The sequence below is a fragment of the Saccoglossus kowalevskii genome, chromosome 9 (genome assembly GCF_978046115.1).
Source record: "Saccoglossus kowalevskii chromosome 9, keSacKowa6.1, whole genome shotgun sequence".
NCBI lineage: Eukaryota > Metazoa > Hemichordata > Enteropneusta > Harrimaniidae > Saccoglossus > Saccoglossus kowalevskii.
Window position 1 is genome coordinate 13,821,681 of NC_140649.1, and position 19,378 is coordinate 13,841,058.

The 19,378-nt window shown below is 34.9% G+C and overlaps 2 protein-coding genes across 2 annotated transcripts in view; one reads left to right on the plus strand and one right to left on the minus strand.

Annotated features, from left to right (window-relative positions):
- The window catches only part of LOC146738352 (glutathione S-transferase A4-like), a 28,148-nt gene that overhangs the window by 6,249 nt on the left and 2,521 nt on the right, over window positions 1-19,378 (minus strand). The window lies entirely within an intron of this gene.
- LOC100378559 (DNA polymerase epsilon subunit 4-like) lies at window positions 1,273-9,943 on the plus strand. The gene is made up of 4 exons (XM_002732510.4): window positions 1,273-1,563; window positions 6,429-6,513; window positions 7,726-7,767; window positions 9,044-9,943. Exons 1-4 carry the CDS (start codon window positions 1,351-1,353, stop codon window positions 9,055-9,057), a joined length of 354 nt encoding a protein of 117 aa, XP_002732556.1. The 5' UTR covers window positions 1,273-1,350; the 3' UTR covers window positions 9,058-9,943.

A 19,378-nucleotide genomic window follows, 5' to 3' on the forward strand; every position in this document is an offset into this window, starting at 1 on the left:
ATTTAAGGTAGAAGCCTACTCATAAATTAAAAAAACCCAGAATTTATTCATTTTGCAATAAATTGTACTCCAAGGCAATATAAGGATATTGACCTAAAAAAAGATGTGTGTCACCAGCCTTTTTTTCGAGAAAATGATGGTTTAATTTTAGTGGGAAATCGCCATTTTGACACTATTATAACGCTTTTACCACAGCTTTCTATGGCAGAGATATTATGCAATATCTCAAAATCTAGCCTGGTGACATAGGCTGAAAAAATCATATATTGTTAATGATGGAGTACTTTTTGTTGTTCTGAATTATTTAAAAAATCTGGGTTTTAAAAAGTGTCAAAAAATGCATTTTTTCTTTAACATTGTGTTCTATGAAAATGTTCTAAAAATAGCAATTTTCAAAAAATATTAGGACGCGTTTCTCAAAAAGCACAACTGTAACCAAAGACATTAGAAAGAGAAATTGTCTTTGCTGTAACACACAAAATAATGCTATTTCATTGTACCATGAGACATTAGCTTCATGATTGTACATAATAAACTAATGAACATTGTCATGCGATTTATGACCAATTTTGTCAAAAATTATGACTAGGCTTCTACCTTAAGTATCAACCTTTACGCTGTGTGTCGTGTGATACGTTGAACTGTGTTACTAAGCAACAATTCATGGAGGCTCTTCTGAAGACACATAAAGCCGGTTCGATAATCAGTCAAATTCTTCAAATTTATCACCGGGGCGGGCACAACATGACCCATATTTGAACTCTGTTTTGGTTCCAATATTTATGGTCAACTTGTATTCTGTTTTTTTTAAACGCAAATTTTCAGATTCTCTGTAATTTTAGCAAAATTTTAGATATTTTTGGCGAAAAATGCAACCCAAAATCAATGTGAGTATCCCCCCCCCTCTCCCCCGGTATATCACATTTTGACATTTGATATATTCTAACGTGAAAGAGTATTATAAATTCAAAATAGCTAATGCTGAACAAAAGTTTACTAACATTTATTTATCTTATTTAATGAAGAATGTTGTAATTTGCATGGTTTCAATTTTGCATTCCACATTTAAATGCGCTTTTTTGATGTGTAAACAAAATATTCATAATTTTCACAACAGCTGAAAAAATAAAATGCAAATATTCCAACACTACTACTGAGTACACTACTGAATAAATCTTGAATTTTCAAGGTGAATGTTCCGGCGAAGAGGGAAGAATATCCGAACGGAACAACACCGTGCAGGCGGACGATGTACTGAATACATCTTGAATACAACACGTTAACGACACCGAGTAGGGGTCACCTTCTGGTCAGATACTGAAGCAAAGAAAACACAAACACACAAACAAGATGGCGGACGTCGAGCCCCGCGAAATTGAAGATGGTGACTCCACGCAAAAAACTGAAAATAGTACAGAGAAAGATACAGAAAATAATGGCCAGAGTGAGAAACCAAACCGACTGACCAAGTTTCCATTGTCAAGGGTGAAACATATGATGAAGCTGGACCCCGATGTTACACTCGCTAGTCAGGAATCCGTTTACCTTATAACGAAGGCGACGGTGAGTCATATTTTGAAAATCCATGAGTAACAGTCTCTATTGCCCCAGATAACAAAAAAAATATCTGTTTATGTCATTTATGCTCAATTTTAAAACAATTAAAACACAGTATATTTAATTATTATGTAGGCTCTAGCAGATTAATGTAATTTCCCCTTTCCAGAAAACTATTATTATTATTATTCTATACTGCTAGTACGTTTCAAAACTAAAATTACACACGGTCGTTTTAAAATTACAAGATACATATACTTCAAATTATACTTCCACTATGGGTCAATTCATTCTATATCCACACCACCCCCTCACTGATGAAATTTTCCAATGGGTATGAACACCCATTGTCTTGGGCAAACTTCACTCTAAATACAATCGTTTTTTTTTTTTTACACAAAGACTGCTTCAAGTTAACTATTTTCTGTGTAAGAAGACATTTGTTTGAAATTTGGATAAACAGCTTATAGAACCTGCTGACCCTGAATTTTTATTTTTTATGGAGTTTTAGAGAAAAAAAAAATATGGATCACAGTTCTAGTATCAGTTGAGTTTCAAATGCCAACTATTAGCGTGGATGTACTAAAAGAAATATTTGATCCATTCTCACTGTTATCAACACATGGCTACTCTCAATACACCTTTGTTTTTCAACAATTAGCATGTTTACTTTTTGCGTAACTAGAAAAAGTTTTATCATAAGTCAGGGTCAAGATCTCATATTAATTTAGAGTTAGAGTCTCTGTATGAAGGGAGGAAAACATTGATGATTTAATTTGTTTCGACCTGATGCATCAATCTAGCTTTCCAGTTAGTATTAAATCTTCATGAGTTGTAGTTGTTATTCAATTGATGAAATTGTAATTTTTAAAACTATAGTTTATTTACTCAGAAATGCTACCATTGTATCACTCACTTACAGTTCAAGAGTAAAAGAGTAAAAAAAAAAACATTGTGTGCTACTTATAACCTGATCTACCCTATTTCTTACTGCTCATCCCTAAACTTTCTTTGGACATATTTGACTTAGAAAATTATGGCAGGCTTTTAATGTGATTAAAATGTGGCTTTAAACATGATTTATGACAATTATATCTGCTAATGCAGTTGTAACAAAGAAAAAAATATGTAGGAAAATATAAACAAAATCTCTATTCACCTACTCTATTTTGAAACACATGTTGTAGGTACCACAACAATTTTTTTATATGGTCGTATAGTTTTGTCTAAATACTCAGACCAATGGAGATGTGACTATGTTTACCAACTGAATTTAATTTTCACACGGTTCAGCATTTTTATCAGGTTTTGAAAATAAATCATTGCCAACATAAAAAAACAAAATCTTTAGAACAATAAGAACGAACAGACAAATATTCTTATCACTGGCAAATACTTGAGACAATATTAATTCCAACTCCTATATACAGTTACTGTACCAATGAACATCATGAACTCTTATTAAGGAAGAAGTTGATAATAACATTTCTAATTTTTTTTTTTTTTGCTGATGGGTTGGTGCGTTTGGCTGTTTTTTTTTGTGCAGGTTACTGTCCAAAAACTGTGACTGTAAAATAAATCAAATTTTTTGACATACAGTGTAATTTCATGGTGTCACACCAGACTGAACAAAATCAAAACCGAGAATGATGTTACAATTGTGGAAATTATGAATATATAATTATTCTATAGTATACAAAATATTTTTTTGAAATGCAGTACCTATGCTTCATATACATCATTACATGTACATGCTATCATTCATTTTTAGGCACTGGAGTGATGGTCATCTCTATTAGGCACTGGAGTGATGGTCATCTATATTTTGGTTGGCATAGTTTTGGGTGTGAAGTATTGATACTGTATAATCACTTGAATAGGCGTTATTTTTGGAACATTTCAATCTTTCTTGACACCTAGATTGGACTCAAGAAAATGATTTTTATTACTTTGTTTCGATTATGAGCTTTTATCAATCTTTCAAAAACAACTAATTTCTTGATTAAAAAAAATCATGCAGTTTTCCCATCAAAATCAAAACCAAAAGATCGCACTCCAACATTGGTAAATCTGTCCTGTGGTGTGTTCAACATGAAGTTACTGCAACAATTGCATGAACATGAAGTTCAAAAGTGGAAGTGTGTAGATCCATACACTTGGCCAAAAATTGTCAATGTCAACAAGACTGGGAAAGTGGCCTACAGTTTACTCTTCCTAGATCGATGAACACTTTTTAGCAACTATACCTCGGCACTGTCAAGCATGCGTTCTGGAATACATAAGAATAACCTGAAGCATGTGTACTGCGTACACAATATGCTAATAACTTTAATGAGGTTATGATGTAGACAATTCCTCTTAATATGGTGCAATTATTTATAAAAGCATTTATTATGAAACGTAGCAAGCACATATTTTCAGGCATGACCTTCACCCTGTCTATTGTGGTTATTATAAGACTGTCCACGCTTTCTACTATACTAAACTGGTCACCAGATTTAACAAGTGCTGCTTTGTCTTACCTTTCTACCTTTGCGAGCCAATAAAGATTGTCAAAACTGTACAGCGCCACCAGTGGCTGTTCCTGGCTCTATTCCTCAAGATAGAGGGCGGTTATTATTTATTGCAATTACCAGTAGATAAAAATAAACAATGACCTTGACCTAGTCAAGTTTGGTGCTTTAATCCGTTGTGTCACAATCTCATTTGAATTTATGGAAGGGTCAATCTAGTCAATGTTGTTGGCCACATAGCAGCAGTTATGTACACTTTTTCAAATAATGAAAAAAAATTCATAAATAAAAAAAAATTATGAGTTATGATCCCATATAGTATCTGAAATAGTCGCCGCCCAATTGGGAATTTTCATCATTGGGTCAAGCGAGAATGAAAGCAATATGTTTTTGTGCACTGTGATGTCATAGGCTAGGTTTATCAATATCCAATTTGGGGGGTTATAATGAGAGAATAAATTAATCACAAGAGAGAGTCATAATTCATTGTGCAAATTTCAAAAGAATAATGTCCATCCATAAAAACTATGGATGCGCAAATAACCGTGATCCACAATCAGGGATATCTTTTTCACATTCCTTTGTCCGAATAAAAAAAACATGTCTGCACAAGGAATTGCTCGACAATATTGGTACATGTAGGAAATCAGGTTATCCTGAAACAAATTGGGCAACTGAAACCTGTCCCCATGAAGTACCTTGCTGGGAAAACAATACTGAAACTAAACTAGTTTTCTTGATAGTCTGGTGAGATTAGATGACACCGGAAAGTGCAATTATTTTCAGTTTTGCTTGTTTATTTTTATGTGCACGTTGGGCTGATAACAAATATGTTTATTGTTAGAGACTGGTTTATTTGTACCCTACTGCCCACCTGCTATACAACCGCCACATGATTGGATTTCAAAATCACAATTATTATTTATTGTTTAGTATGTTGGGCATTTTATTTTAGTTTGTAATCACAAACACTGAGCGTGAAAAAGAAACTTCCATAGATTTTGTGTTTGGTTTTCCTACGCGTAAACATTTTGACGACCAACTCAGCGTGTATTATTTGCAGTATTTCAAAATTACTGCCATTATTGGTCGGACGATTATTTACTGTTTACTATGTTATGTGGAGTCACTATTAAACATTGAGAATGTGAAAAAGAAACTTCACATGTTTTTTTTTATTGTGTTGAACATACAAATATTGAAAACCAACTCAGCGGGGAAACTTGCATTTGTATTCGTAAGTTCCAAGTGATCCATAGTACAATTTAAAAATTGCGGGAAACGCAATGCTCTTTGAAAACATACACCACACACAGATGTATTCAATGAACTGACTATGGTTGACCTTCAAATGAACCTAGCCTAAAACATCCATTGAAGTCCCCGGATATAGTATGTTAATTCATTGCTGTTGTTCGTCGTTTCTTATCTCCGTGAATACCGGTAGTCTCCATAGGCGAATTCAAGACATGTTTAGAAGTCAACCACAGCCACAAGAATATGGATAGAAAAAATAACATGGATATAATGCTATTGGAAATGGTTATTAAAATCGATACAGTCCACAGTTTTTGCCACCTTGACCTACACTTTAAAACTAAGCCACTGGACTACAGTGAGCATGGTTGTCATTTACATGTTTTTAATTTGTCAATCACTTGACTATTTGATGGTTAACAGCGTCCATAGCGTTGGAAAAATTCTTTGAAAGTCTTAATTTTTTGTGGTCTGGAAAGTCTTTGAGTTGTCTTTAAATTACAGGAAAAATAAATCTTTGAAAAGTCTTTAAATTTCTTCATAGTTATTAATTCATTTTAGAAAGGCTCGTTTCTCCAGGGAACTGCCATAACCTCAGAACTTTGATGAGCTTTGGTGATGATGTTGTCCTGAATTAAGGGTCAAAATGTCTTGGGGGGAAAAATGCAAAAAAGTTTGGGAAAAGGTCCGGAAAAGTCTTGGAAATAAATTGGCTTTTGGTGCTATTCCAGTGGAACTCAACGTTGTTAGTTTTCAACTGGCTTTAAGCTACATGTAGCTTATCTTGCTTTTAAAACCACCATCTATCTAAATTGTGAAAGGTTCAATGTTACCAAAATAAGTATCATATTCATAACTTAGGTACATTGTAAATACAACAAAGAATAAGTGATTTTCACTTTTAAAAATACATAGTTATATTTTATGAAGGCAAAGCCTTCTGGGAGTTAGCTTGGGACTTGAGTTATATTTGAACTGTTGTACTAGTTATAGCTCAACAATACATGTACATGCCATTTTTATGTGAAATTGTTATACGTGTATCATTGGCTAAGATGCATGAAAACTCATTGTGGCTGGTTCTGTTTGTTTTATTTTCAGGAAATGTTTGTTGACTATATATCAAAGTACTCCCACAACTACACATCTCAGAGTAAAAGGAAGACCATGCAGAGGAAAGACATCGGTGAGTTTTTATAGGAAGGAACTCTCTTTATTGGAACTTTTAAGGTAGAGATGTAGTTTACCTGACAGGTATTTTAATTAGTTAATTAGGAAACCAAGATGACCTCCCTTGTCCACAAAACTATATATTTTCGGAAAGCTTATTGTATGAATTTAAAAATTTTTGTAAGTATTTTTTTTTTATGGACACTGTAGTTTGAAATATGCACAAAAATGTGCTTTTTTGGTCAAAAGTGATTTAAAAAAAAAATTAGCTTCTAAACGATGCTTCTATTTCCTATTTCCAAAATTGGTTTACGGGTACATATTTTTACTATGAAGAAAGTGCTGTCTTGAAAACTGTCTACCAGTTGTCAATTTTGCAGGGCAGCAGCTAAAATTTCACTACCTCAAGTTTATGCATAAATTAACGCCCAGGCGAGTTGTCGATTGTTGTAACACTGTTCAACCAAAAACAATGCCCCGGCGGCGTTTTGAAGATAAACACATTGTCAATCATTTGTGAAAAATTTCAAAACAGAAGGTCAAAGCGTCTAGGAGCTTTTTTTTTTTTTAAGTTCTGGGATGTGCACTAAAAAAAAGCTGAGATAATTGCTAATTTGCATAACCATTCACTCAGTAAGAAGTTTGCTAATGCTCATATTTAAAATGGCTGTAACAGTTCCAAATTAAATGTATTATCGTTTTGTAAAAAGTTAAATATAGTGCATAATATGGAGATTGTCATTTTTTTTTCACCATGTTTCTTTTTTTTTTATTTATGTACAACCTTGCTAAATCCTGTTATCTATATTTTAAAATCGTTTTTTTTGAGATTGTTCCACTATTCAAAATTCTACACAATTTTAACAGTCTATAGCCAAGACTGTTTGAATGATAAAAAGCAAAAAAAAAAATGTAGCTCCCAAGTGCCCACGGACCTGCATCTCTACCTTAAGAACATTTATTGACAGCAATATTCCATATTATTTTTGTCACTTACTTTCAAGCGTATACATTTTTTCACATGTTTTATTCTTTGTAACACAAACTTAAAGTTATCTTTGTTGGCCTTAATAAATAATGTACTGTTCGCATATGTGTACTGTTACACTATGTGTTCTATATGATACAAAGGTTATAGTGGCTCAGTATAATTTGCATATTTGACTAGATAAACAGCTAATACACATTTGCAAAGTCATTGTTGCTAAAATTTATATTTTTGTTGTAGATTCTTCCATCCAATCGTTGGATGAATTGGCATTCCTTGAAGGTAGGTACTTATAACTGTACATGTACACCTTCTGTTTTTGTGTTACCACACTGGTTGGCAAACAGCTGTGGCTTTGTGTTATCTTTTTCACCACCAGTTTCCTATTTTTTATGACAAACTCACAAAATAGTCTTTTCTTCAACAGATTTGGACAAAAATAGTCATAATCTTTTTGAGTAAAAACTGAAAATTTACTGAAAATATTGTATCTTGGCTCCAAAATTAGAATTCATTTCCAGAAATATTAAAAAATATTAAGAAATATTACGAAAAAAGTGCACAAAAATATGGGTGAAAAAGTATGGTGGTGAAAAGGTCATACAGTTATGTGTAAGGCAAAAGTAAATAAATAAAAATATGCGTTACTTGTAGGCCAGTTTTGTCGATAGTTTTTGCAGGTCTATCTGTTTTTAAATGGTTAAGCTAGTAAGGAGCCATTAAAGGGAGCTCACTTCCTGTTTCTAGCTGCAGGCTGGACAAATTCTTCATGTGAAATGTTTTATGTTGAAATGGATCAACAGTATCGTGTTGACAACAATTTCTTAAAATGAATAGAATATGACGAAATAAAGAAGTTACACTCACCTACCACATTATCAGTCTAATTCAAAAATTACGTTTATACTAATTTGTTATTCCTGCAAAAGTTCAACATTTAATCCTATCATGGGTAGAACAAATGTGAGATTTGTAACCAGATAACAATTTTAATTGCCGTGGTAACAAACAAACAAATAAATAAATAATCATGGTTGTGATATGGCAAGAACATTGTAGGAATACTGATAATCTAGGCAAGGGTGCTTGTTGTGTCAATGGAAAACCATTATTTTTAAAATACCTTAATTTTTTTAAAAGTTATTTCCAAATCAGATGCCATAATGCTTCAGTTGTTTTGAAGTAAACATAAAAAATGAAAACTGATTCAAAAAGACCACTGTACATGAGATGTACAAGACTCTTCTTTTCAGAGGTGCAAGCATTCAAAAGAATCAATCTTTACTTTATGCTCAACAACTGCACCATCAGCGATAAAACTACTGAAATCATTCTTTTTTATTGCAACAAAAATATGGCTTTATTGGTGTTTACAATTAAAATGGTTTCATTGATACATGTATCATTAATTAAAACGACTTTTTTTTATGTAAATAGTAATGAACACTGATTAAATTTCTGAAATGATTTTCATTTCGTATTAGCTAGATCCTTATCCCAGACAAACTGTCCCCACTTCATACTAATAGTAGCTCACACTTTTATCTTCTCATTGCAGGCACTTTGGAATGAACAATATCTGGATTCTCACAGAACTTAAAATATAGATAATGTAAATACAGGGTTCCTGCAAATGTCTTTAATGACTCTTAACTCAGCTCTGTCTCATTTCTCATATCTTTCAATGGTCTATATAATGCAAGAATAATATTGAACATGTTATTCAAGGTTTGAAATCACATCAATTACAGTTTTCCATTCACTTTGAAATGAAATGTAAAAACAGGATAACCAAAAGTCATTGAGTTGTAACATCAACTGTGCTTAGTAATGTGCTATACACTTTTCTATCCTATAGTTAATTTGGATGTGCACACATTTCTGCACCGTAATCCCCTCTAAAATTATAGACATTAAACGCAAGGTCTTGCAGTGAACAGAAAATCACCTATTTACATTATACTTTCTCACAATAGGCATTTGAAAACCTGTCACGCTAACATTTTATTGTTTATGTTGATCTCCGCTGCTTGTTACTTTTTTTCCGGTCAAACAAAGAAATTAATATCTGTATAGTTTGCTTTGTATCAACTTAAATCAAAAAGTTTAGATTTTGAGCTAATGTGAAACATCTATCAACTCTCATATACTGTAAAAACAAAGTAAATTATTTGTGTTAAATGTAGGAGTTCACAAGATATCCATATTATAATATCAAATCATATCTATGTCACAATTTGTTTGACAGTAGTAAACTTGGTGAATTCTTGCTGGAAAACATGTTTACAGAGCTTTATCAGAACTGTGTGAAAGTAAATTGTAATTCTGTTTAATTTCTAGTCTCACCCCAAATAAATTATTTTTTTAGCAACAGAAATGGAAAACTATTTTATTAGTATTGAATTTGTATTTCGTGATTGCATTGTGTTATGTAAATACATTTTGTTTTCAAAATTTACATTGTACATAATTTCTTTGTTGTATGTTAAGTGAAGATCTCTACAGTAAAAACGAAAGATGTTCCGCGCGCTGAGCCAGTCTTATTAAAAACTGCCGTAGCACCTATTTCCGTGAATACAGACATATTAAACGCGACTATACTATTTGATGAAGGCGCAACCCGGTCATTTGTCACCGGGAAACCGCTGAGAAACTGAATATGAAACCCGTCGCCTCAGAGATGATACAACTTGCAACGTTTGGAGACACTGACTCGAATGTTAGATCATTTGATGTGGGAACTTTTCAAATCCAAACACTCTTTGGAGTTCGCACCATTAGTGCTCTTATAGTTCCTGAAATATGTGTGCCTCTGTCGAATCTGATAACACACTCGCTCGTAAACTTGCCTCATTTACGTGGACTAAAACTGGCGCACCCGGTCTTCAAAGCTGATTCATTCCAAATGTCTGTGTTAATTGGAGCTGATCATTATTGGGATTTTATCGAAGACCACGTCATCAGGGGACCGGGACCTACAGCTGTTTGGTCTAAGTTTGGATATTTGCTTTCGGGACCATCTGGTAAGAAAAGTTCAAATATCAATACTACTATTTTGCATATTGCTACAACTACACGAGAGGAAGAAACAAAACTTCAGAATGAATGGAAACGGGAGACAATCGGTATTAAGGATGACGCAAGTGAGAAATGCCTTAAAGAAAATGATTTTGAATCGTACCGTGATGCGCATTTACGAAGTGAGAATGGGAAATATATCGCCAGACTCCCGTGGAAATCGGACCACGCACCACTGCCAACAAATTATCGAATTAGTGATAAACGTACTCGCTCCATGGTACGTAGATTAACACCGGATTTACTGCAAACATACGACAAAATAATCAACGATTAATTGGCACGTGATTTTATTGAAGAAGTCGTGGATGATGATGCTAATCGTGGTCATTATCTACCTCATCACCCGGTAAAAAAGGATTCACCTACAACGCCGATATGTGTAGTTTACGACTGTAGCTGTAAACAGTCAAACGATTATCCCAGCTTAAATTATTGTCTACAAACTGGGCATCTGCTATTGAACAGTTTAACAGCCATTCTGCTCCGGTTCCGAATTAATGATTTTGCGATCTCCAGCGATATCGAGAAGGCCTTTCTTAATTCACGAAATTCTTGTGGTTAACGGACCCTACCAACCCTGAAAGTACATTCCGGGTGTTTCAATTTAAATCGGTACTTTTCGGGGCAGTTTGTTCACCATTTATTTTGAATGCGGTATTGAAAATTCATTTAGAAGCCAACAATACGACTCCTACTTCCGCTGATTTGAAAGATAATATCTACGTAGATAACGTTGTTTCTGGGACTAAAAACGTAACAGAAGCGGAGAAATACTATCATGATGCTAACGCTCTGATGAAATCATCTGGTTTCAATCTACGCTCTTGGTCATCAAACTGTAAAGAAATACGCGCACTTGCTGAGAAAGACAACGCCCTAGAAATGAACACCAACCTTGGTATTCTCGGTATTCGCTGGCAAACTGACTCCGATGTATTTTCTATTAAGAAACTCACTGGACATAATCCGGACCACAGAGTCACTAAACGCTATGTTACTAAGGTCGTCTCAAGTTTGTTTGACCCGTTGGGATACCTGACACCAGTGCTCATAAAAGCTAAGATATTTATTCAACATCTCTGGTAGGAAAGCCTGAGTGGGATGAACCGCTTGCCGATATACAAACAAAAAAATGGGAGGAGATAATATCAGATGTTGTAGCCAGTACAGACATTATGATAAACAGGAAATACTTCACTGATCACACTAAGTCTACTGATGTCCACAAACTCCACGTGTTTGTTGATGCTAGTCCTAAAGCATACGGTGCTGCCGTGTATCTACGTCAAGATCGACAGACCTCGTTAGTTATTTCTAAGACACGTGTTGCGCCACTCAAAAAAATGACACTACCACGCCTTGAACGTATGGCAGCATTAATAGGTTCCAGGCTTATTCGATTCGTCTCTCATGCTTTGAAGGATAAGATTAACATCACGAAACACGTCTTATGGTCTGACATCCATATAGTTATTCATTGGATAAGAAGTGAGAAAAGGTTGCCAAGATTTGTTGCTAATCGAATTAAAGAAATTAATGAATTTCCTTGCGATGTAAAGTATTGTCCGATTAACGAAAACCCCGCTGATCTTATCACACGTGGCATTTCAGCTGAAAGTTTGATGAAGTCCGACATTTGGTAGCTTGGACCGACTTGATTAAAACTCGGTGATTGGCCTGTCTGCAAATTATTTGATAGTACCGCGTATCATGTGGCCGCCGCAATCCCTGACCCTGAAATCGGACATGATAAACTTCGAATTCCGGCTACCAAAACGAAACCCATCGACCGAAAACTTGGAATACATCACGTAATTGACGCAGAAAGGTTTAGTACGCTTACTAAATTACTACGTATTTCTGCTCTTGTGATACGGCTCCTTTCAAATTTGAAACGAAAGAGTGAATCGCGAAAAATTGAACCTATTTCCGTGGGCGAAATAAAACACGCTGAAAATAAATGGATAACGGACATTTAAATGCAGGTATATCAAGACGATATAAACACGCTTAAGTCCGGGAGAAGGAAGAGTACACTTTGTAGACAGCTCGGTCTCTTTCTAGATGAGGATAATATACTGCATTGTGGTGGGAGATTGCATAATGCTCCTCTGGACTATGCTACTCGCTTTTCAATTCTTCTAGCACCCCATCAACGATTTACTGAGCTCGTTATAATAAACGCACACTCTCAAGTACTTCACAGTGGAGTACAGTCGACTGTCACCCATTTAAGGCTACGTTTCTGGATTGTGAAAATTCGTAGAACGGTGAAGAGATTATTACACGCGTGTGTTACTTGCCGAAAAGCCAATGGAAAACTATCCGAATCCGACCACAGCAGCACTTCAGTCGTTTCGCGTCAATATAACTCCACCATTCACTATAACGGGAGTTGATTTCACCGGTGCCCTATATGTAAAATCGCCTACAAACAACAGAGAATCCAAAGCTTACGATTGCCTATTTACGTGTGCCGTGCATTTAGAGTTAGTTCCTGATCTGACTACTCGAACTTTCTTGAACGCCTTTCGACGATTTGCTGCAAGGCGATCATTGCCTACCACGATGGTGTCAGATAATGCATCTACGAATTTATCCGCAGCCGACGAGTTGCGCATTCTGTTCGACTCGCCTGAGATTAAAACCTATCTGACAAACACACGTGCAACATGGAAGTTTATTCCCAAACGTACACCGTGGTTCGGGGGATTTTGGGAACGACTTATTGGAATTACAAAGAACGCAATCAAGAAGGTCCTCGGTCGCTCTTACATAACGTTTGACGAACTACGCACATTATTAACGGAAGTAGAAAATGTTCTGAACGACCGCCCACTGACATACGTTTCATCCGACTTGGAAGATAACGCGCCGCTATCTCCGTCACATTTGTTACACGGCCGCCCACTTACGTCGCTTCCCCATATTCCCGCCGACGAAGATGAACTCGTCGACCCAACTTTCGGTAATCACAACGATCTCAACAAAAGATACGCTTATCTGCCGAGACTACACGCGCGATTCTGGCGAAGATGGGCCTCTGAATACCTAACCGCGTTACGCGAAAATCAGAAGATATCGGGAAAAACGGAAAATGTTATCAAAGTTGGCGATGTCGTGCTTGTGCACCACGACACTGATAAACACGTTAATTGGAAATTAGCTACAGTACTCAAGCTCAATCGCGGAAATGATGGTATAATTCGTTCTGCACATATTAGAACCGCTAACGGACTTACTAGTCGCCCGGTTACTAAGTTATACCCACTAGAAGTGAATGTAAACATCACGCCTACCGAAGTTCTCAATAATGACACTCACATGGACGTAACACATAAACAGCGTGGCACGACTCTACAAAGATCAACGCGAAATGCAGCAGCTATAGCCCGCTGCAAAATACAAGACTTGAACAGATTTCTGTGTTTAACATATTTTGGGATACCGTATGATATTCTTTATCTTACATTACGTCACTATAATTTATAGCCTATTACGTTAATGTAACTTGAGATTGCCCGCCAGATTGTAAACTTGTCACATGTGTGAGTCAAGGTGAACACGAGGCAGTAGTGTTTAGATCACGGAATAAAGTAGTCGTGCTTTTCAACTCGAAGTAACTGACTTGTTATCTGATTTGGTAAAAGATCCTATACCCCACACAAAATCCATCTGTAAATAGCAGAGAAATGATTGATTTTTTGTGTATTTTAACACAAAACTGGCCGCCATTCGGCCATCTTGAATTAGACCGCAAAACAAAATAATGTGCATCCAGGTCCTATAATGTCTGATGTATATACCAAGTTTAAACAAAATCCATCCGTAAAGAGCCGAGAAATGGTTGATTTTTTTGGTATTTTAGCACAAAAATGGCCGCCATTCGGCCATCTTGAATTAGATTGCAAAGCAAAATAATGTGCATCAAGGTCCTATAATGTCTAATGTATATACCAAGTTTGAACAGAATCCATCTGTAAACAGCCGAGATATGCTTGATTTTGATGATTTTTAGCACAAATCAAGTGGTGCCAGAGGAAGTGAGATTTTCACAAAATGTGCCACGTAACAATAAGTCGCCCAAACCATAGTCCCTAATTGGAACTGTGTCCAAACAAACTACGGAAACTACGAGGGTTTCAGAAAAACAAGATGGTGTACATCATGCCATTAGTTTATTCAAGACGCTCTGTTGTCTGCAACTACTCCAAACAGCATGCAAATTAAATGCATTGTCTTTTGACGCAACTGGTCAATGGTTATGTAGTGTTTTAGTGTCAATATAATTAGTCTTAGCTACTGTTTGATACATATACTATATGAATATTTATTTGAAATAAATATAACAACTTGCGTCTTGTAAAAGTATACACTAAAATAATTCCATGTGCTTTTTCCTCCAGATAAACATTCTGCAATGCCAAATATTATTTGTGCCACAACAGCACCTATAGGATCAACAAATGAAGAACAGAATTATGTTATCAACACAGGTCCCTTCATGGTGTAGGAGCATGTATTTGCGACCCTCCTTTTTACTTATACCCCTTCCCATCAAAGCTGAATAATTATGAAATGTACAAAGAGTGGTGCAGGATAATGTACAGAACAGACAAATTAACCAAAAAAAAGAACTGGGAGGCTACCAATTATGATCGTGTTTGTTCTGAGCACTTCATTGATGGTAAACCAACAACAGAACACCCATATCCTACTTTGCCTCTTGGAAGATCGTTGTCTAAAGTAAAAGCACCCAGAAGAAAACTCTATAAACATGCACTTGAACCAATACGAAACAGACAGAAAGTAACATTCACATATTCATCAAATACAGACAATACTGAACTGTCAGATACACCATCAACAAGTCATTAAAAATGACACAGTCCCCGTTAAATTTTTGAAAGTTTTCTTTGTGCTCGTCATATTAAAGGGGATGGGTTGTCACGAGCATGTCCTTGAAACTTCAGTTCCAAGTGGCGTAGACAACAGAATGTTTATTTACATCAAAACACGTGTTCCGTGTAGTAGTAATATGGCCAAAAATAAAAACAGCCGTTATTCGGCCATCTTTGATCTGATTATGAAACACACTGATATGTATGATGTATGTGCCAAATACAAATGAAAGTGGTACATAAATTGTGGAAATATAGTAGTAAGGCCAAAAAGTCAGATTGCTGTCAATCGGCCATTCTTGACCAGATTTTGAAACAAATTGTCATGGACATGCATCCTAACATGTATAAAGTACATGCATGTGCCAAATTTGAATGAAAACTGACAGAGCACGTCCAAGATCACATAAAAATAAAAAAAAACAAGATGCCTGCCAGTCAACCATTTTTTTATCCAATTGTGAAACAAATCGTCATGGACATGTATCCTAACATGTATAATCTATGTACCAAGTTTGAATGACAACTAACAAAGCATGTCCAAAATACAACATTTTCAAAAAACAAGATGGCTGCCAGTCGGCCATTTTGAATCGAATCGCTAAACCACTGCATGTGCATAAGTCCCACATAAGGTACTAGACACATGCTAAGAATGAACAGAATCGGGCCACAGGATTCTGAAATATGACTCTGGACAGACTGACGCACAGACGGACGGACATACTGACGGACGGGCGGACAGACTCAGGAACTGACGTCGGTCGGGGACATGTATCGTAACATGTATGATATATGTATTAAATGTGAATGAATACTGACAAAGCATGTCTAAAATACGACATTTTCAAAAAACAAGATGGCTGCCAGTCGGCCATCTTTGATCCAATTGTGAAATAAATCGTCATGGACATGTATCATAACATGTATAATCTATGTACCAAGTTTGAATGAAAACAGACAAAGCATGTCCAAAATACAACATTTTCAAAAAACAAGATGGCTGCCAGTCGGCCATTTTGAATTCAATCGCTAAACCACTGCATGTGCATATGTCCCACATAAAGTAATAGGCACATGCAAAGAATGAACAGAATCAGTCCAAGGGATTCTGAGATACGACTCCGGACGGACGCACGGGGACTAATAACATGCCCTACAATTGCTGGCCCTTCTGATGATACAAACATACCTGAATGGATACATAACTACAGAGAGCCACTGCAGTGTGATTGTTCAGGTGAACATTGTCAAAGGTTCGACATGAAAGACATTGAAATAAAAAAAAGACAAACTGATAAAACAACTTTCTGAAAAACCTCCAAAGCCTAAACTACAATTTGATGGAATTATAACTGATGACAAGACTTGTCTTTTCTACACTGGAATAACAACTATTAAAATATGTAATCTATTATTTGAATACTTGAAACTAAAGGTTGCTAAAATGATGTATTGGAAAGGCACAAAGACATCAAAATCTCAAAAAACAAGAGTCACCACCTATGAAGAGAGGACCTGGACGAAAGGTGGGAATAAAAGAAGAATTGCTTATCATTTTGATGAAATTGAAACTTGGATGAACATTCAATTTATCAGAAGGTTTAGTATCATCAATATTCACAACTTGGGTAAAAGTGATAGGCCCTCTCCTGTAAGAAAGCAACCTCCTTGATTCATTAATCAAATGAACCAGGTTGAGTTATTTTCTTGCAGGACTGATAGGATAATGTGCAACTTTCAGTTTTTGCAGATATCTGGATAACTTATCATGTTTCATGAAGTTCCATCAATGCTTCAGCTTTCTTATATTGTAATTTCTGTGTATTTGCATAAAATATGATAGTTTTGTGATCAAACTTGATAAATACGTCTATATAAAGAATAATATAAACAATGTTTTTTAAAATATTTTTCTGACAAACTTGGTTCATTGACATTACATGTTTGTGATAACATACAGGCATATCAAATACTGTATCTTATACAGTAAAGATAATATTTGGTAATCGTAGTCCTAAATAACTATTAAAAATAGCTAAAATAGTTATTTAGGACTACGATTACCAAATATTATCTTCAATATATCATACTTATCAGTCCGAGCAGCGTTTATTTATTTATAAACTATCTTATACAGTGTATAGTTATGAATATATATACTAATAAATATGAACATTTTAATTTAAATGCAATGTGGATCTTAAGTTTGATGATCATGTTAATTTACCACAAGTAACGTTAACATATGTTACTCCATGAAATAAATATGTATTCTGGCGGTTTATGAATGAAGTGTTTAAATCAATAGGATTTTGAAAGACAATATCAAAGAAAGCTTAGAAAGAACGCCCATGTATTGGAGACACATTAAAACCAAATTAAGGTTTTCTTTTCAAACAAGAAGCTTGTTAACTAGTTTTTGCTATTTGAGATGCATAACATGAAAAAAATGTGATTCACATCATCAAAATTTATAATGGGCCATTCAAGTTTATATCTGCACCCCCTGTTGATGTGGTCGGATTTCCAGCACTGTATGATGGGGAAAATATCCCAGAATTCCAATAGAGAAACAGAATCTAGAAATCCAGACGAGTATGGAAACAAAATCCTGGAAATCCAGGCAGTTATGGCTACTAAATAAAATATGGCCTAGTGTATCTCGCCATATATCGGTTGATGAGGTTGGATTTCAAACAGTGTGATTAAAAAAAACTTGGAATTCTGACTGTATATCGTAAAAAAGGGCCAGTATGAAATAGTTATTACTGAAATCAGATAAGGATGGTGGCACAAATAAATTTTTGAACTTCGTAAATTAGCATATGATGAGAGTTATATTTGGAAATCCTACTCTGTATGGTGGCACAATGGAATTCATCAACACGATAAGTAGGAACTATAGTTTTGGATTTCTATTGCTGTATGGTGAATGGAGATTCGGAAATAAAACTTTGTATGACTTATACACCCATGTAAATTATACCCTGTATGAAGTAAACACACAAGCTCATCAACAGGGGGTGCAGATATAAACTGGAATGGCCCAATACATACAGAAAATACATTTGATTTTTCATTCATGGTATTTACCGGGGGGGTAGTCTAATTTTTCATACATGGTTTTTAGTCTAATTAGTTCCATAACACCTCTGCGATGAATTAAATTTAAATCTGATTTTTCTGATGTCAGAAATGGGCTAATAATAAATATGCAATGTGTATGGTTATCAACATTAAACTAATCATGTATGTGGATTACCTCATTGAACCAAATTAATTATTATACAAATTAAGCACTTATCCATAGATTTATGTCTGCACATTGTTTCAGGGTGCTCATGTACAAAGTTTCATTACAATGTGATGATTAATCCTAACTAAATTAGTGGAAAACTGAAAAGTAAATTATTATGCCAATTAGGTAATTGTTATAGATGTATATAAACCTAAAACTAATTTGAATATCACATTGTGTTAGAGTACATATGAACCAAGATAAGTACTGTCACAGATCATCTATGTACGAAGTTTCATTGAAATTGAACCCAAAATTATGATTTATTATGCAAATTAGATAATTAATATGATCTGATTTTAACTCAAACTGAGTGGGTATGTGCATTGTTCTGGAGCATCAGTGTAAAATCTAAAAATTAACTAATTATGTAAATTAATTGATTAATATACACACATTCTTACCAAGTTTCATTGAAAAGTAATAAAGTAATAGTACTTGAAATATCAAAACCTGAAAATTGATTAATTATGCAAATTAGGTAATTAATATTTCACATATCTGTATGTGCATCTTCCTATGTATTTTCAAGTGGAAAAGCCGAAAATCTAATCATTATAAAAATTAGGTTAATTATATGCATGAATTTTAACCCAAAACTAATCACATC

Excerpts from the sequence above, each read along its gene's own strand:
- LOC100378559 (XM_002732510.4), top strand. The coding sequence starts at position 1,351 with ATGGCGGACGTCGAGCCCCGCGAAATTGAAGATGGTGACTCCACGCAA. Across the intron at positions 1,564-6,428 it reads ACCTTATAACGAAGGCGACG|GAAATGTTTGTTGACTATAT; the intron begins GTGAGTCATATT and ends TTTTATTTTCAG. Across the intron at positions 6,514-7,725 it reads CATGCAGAGGAAAGACATCG|ATTCTTCCATCCAATCGTTG; the intron begins GTGAGTTTTTAT and ends TTTTTGTTGTAG.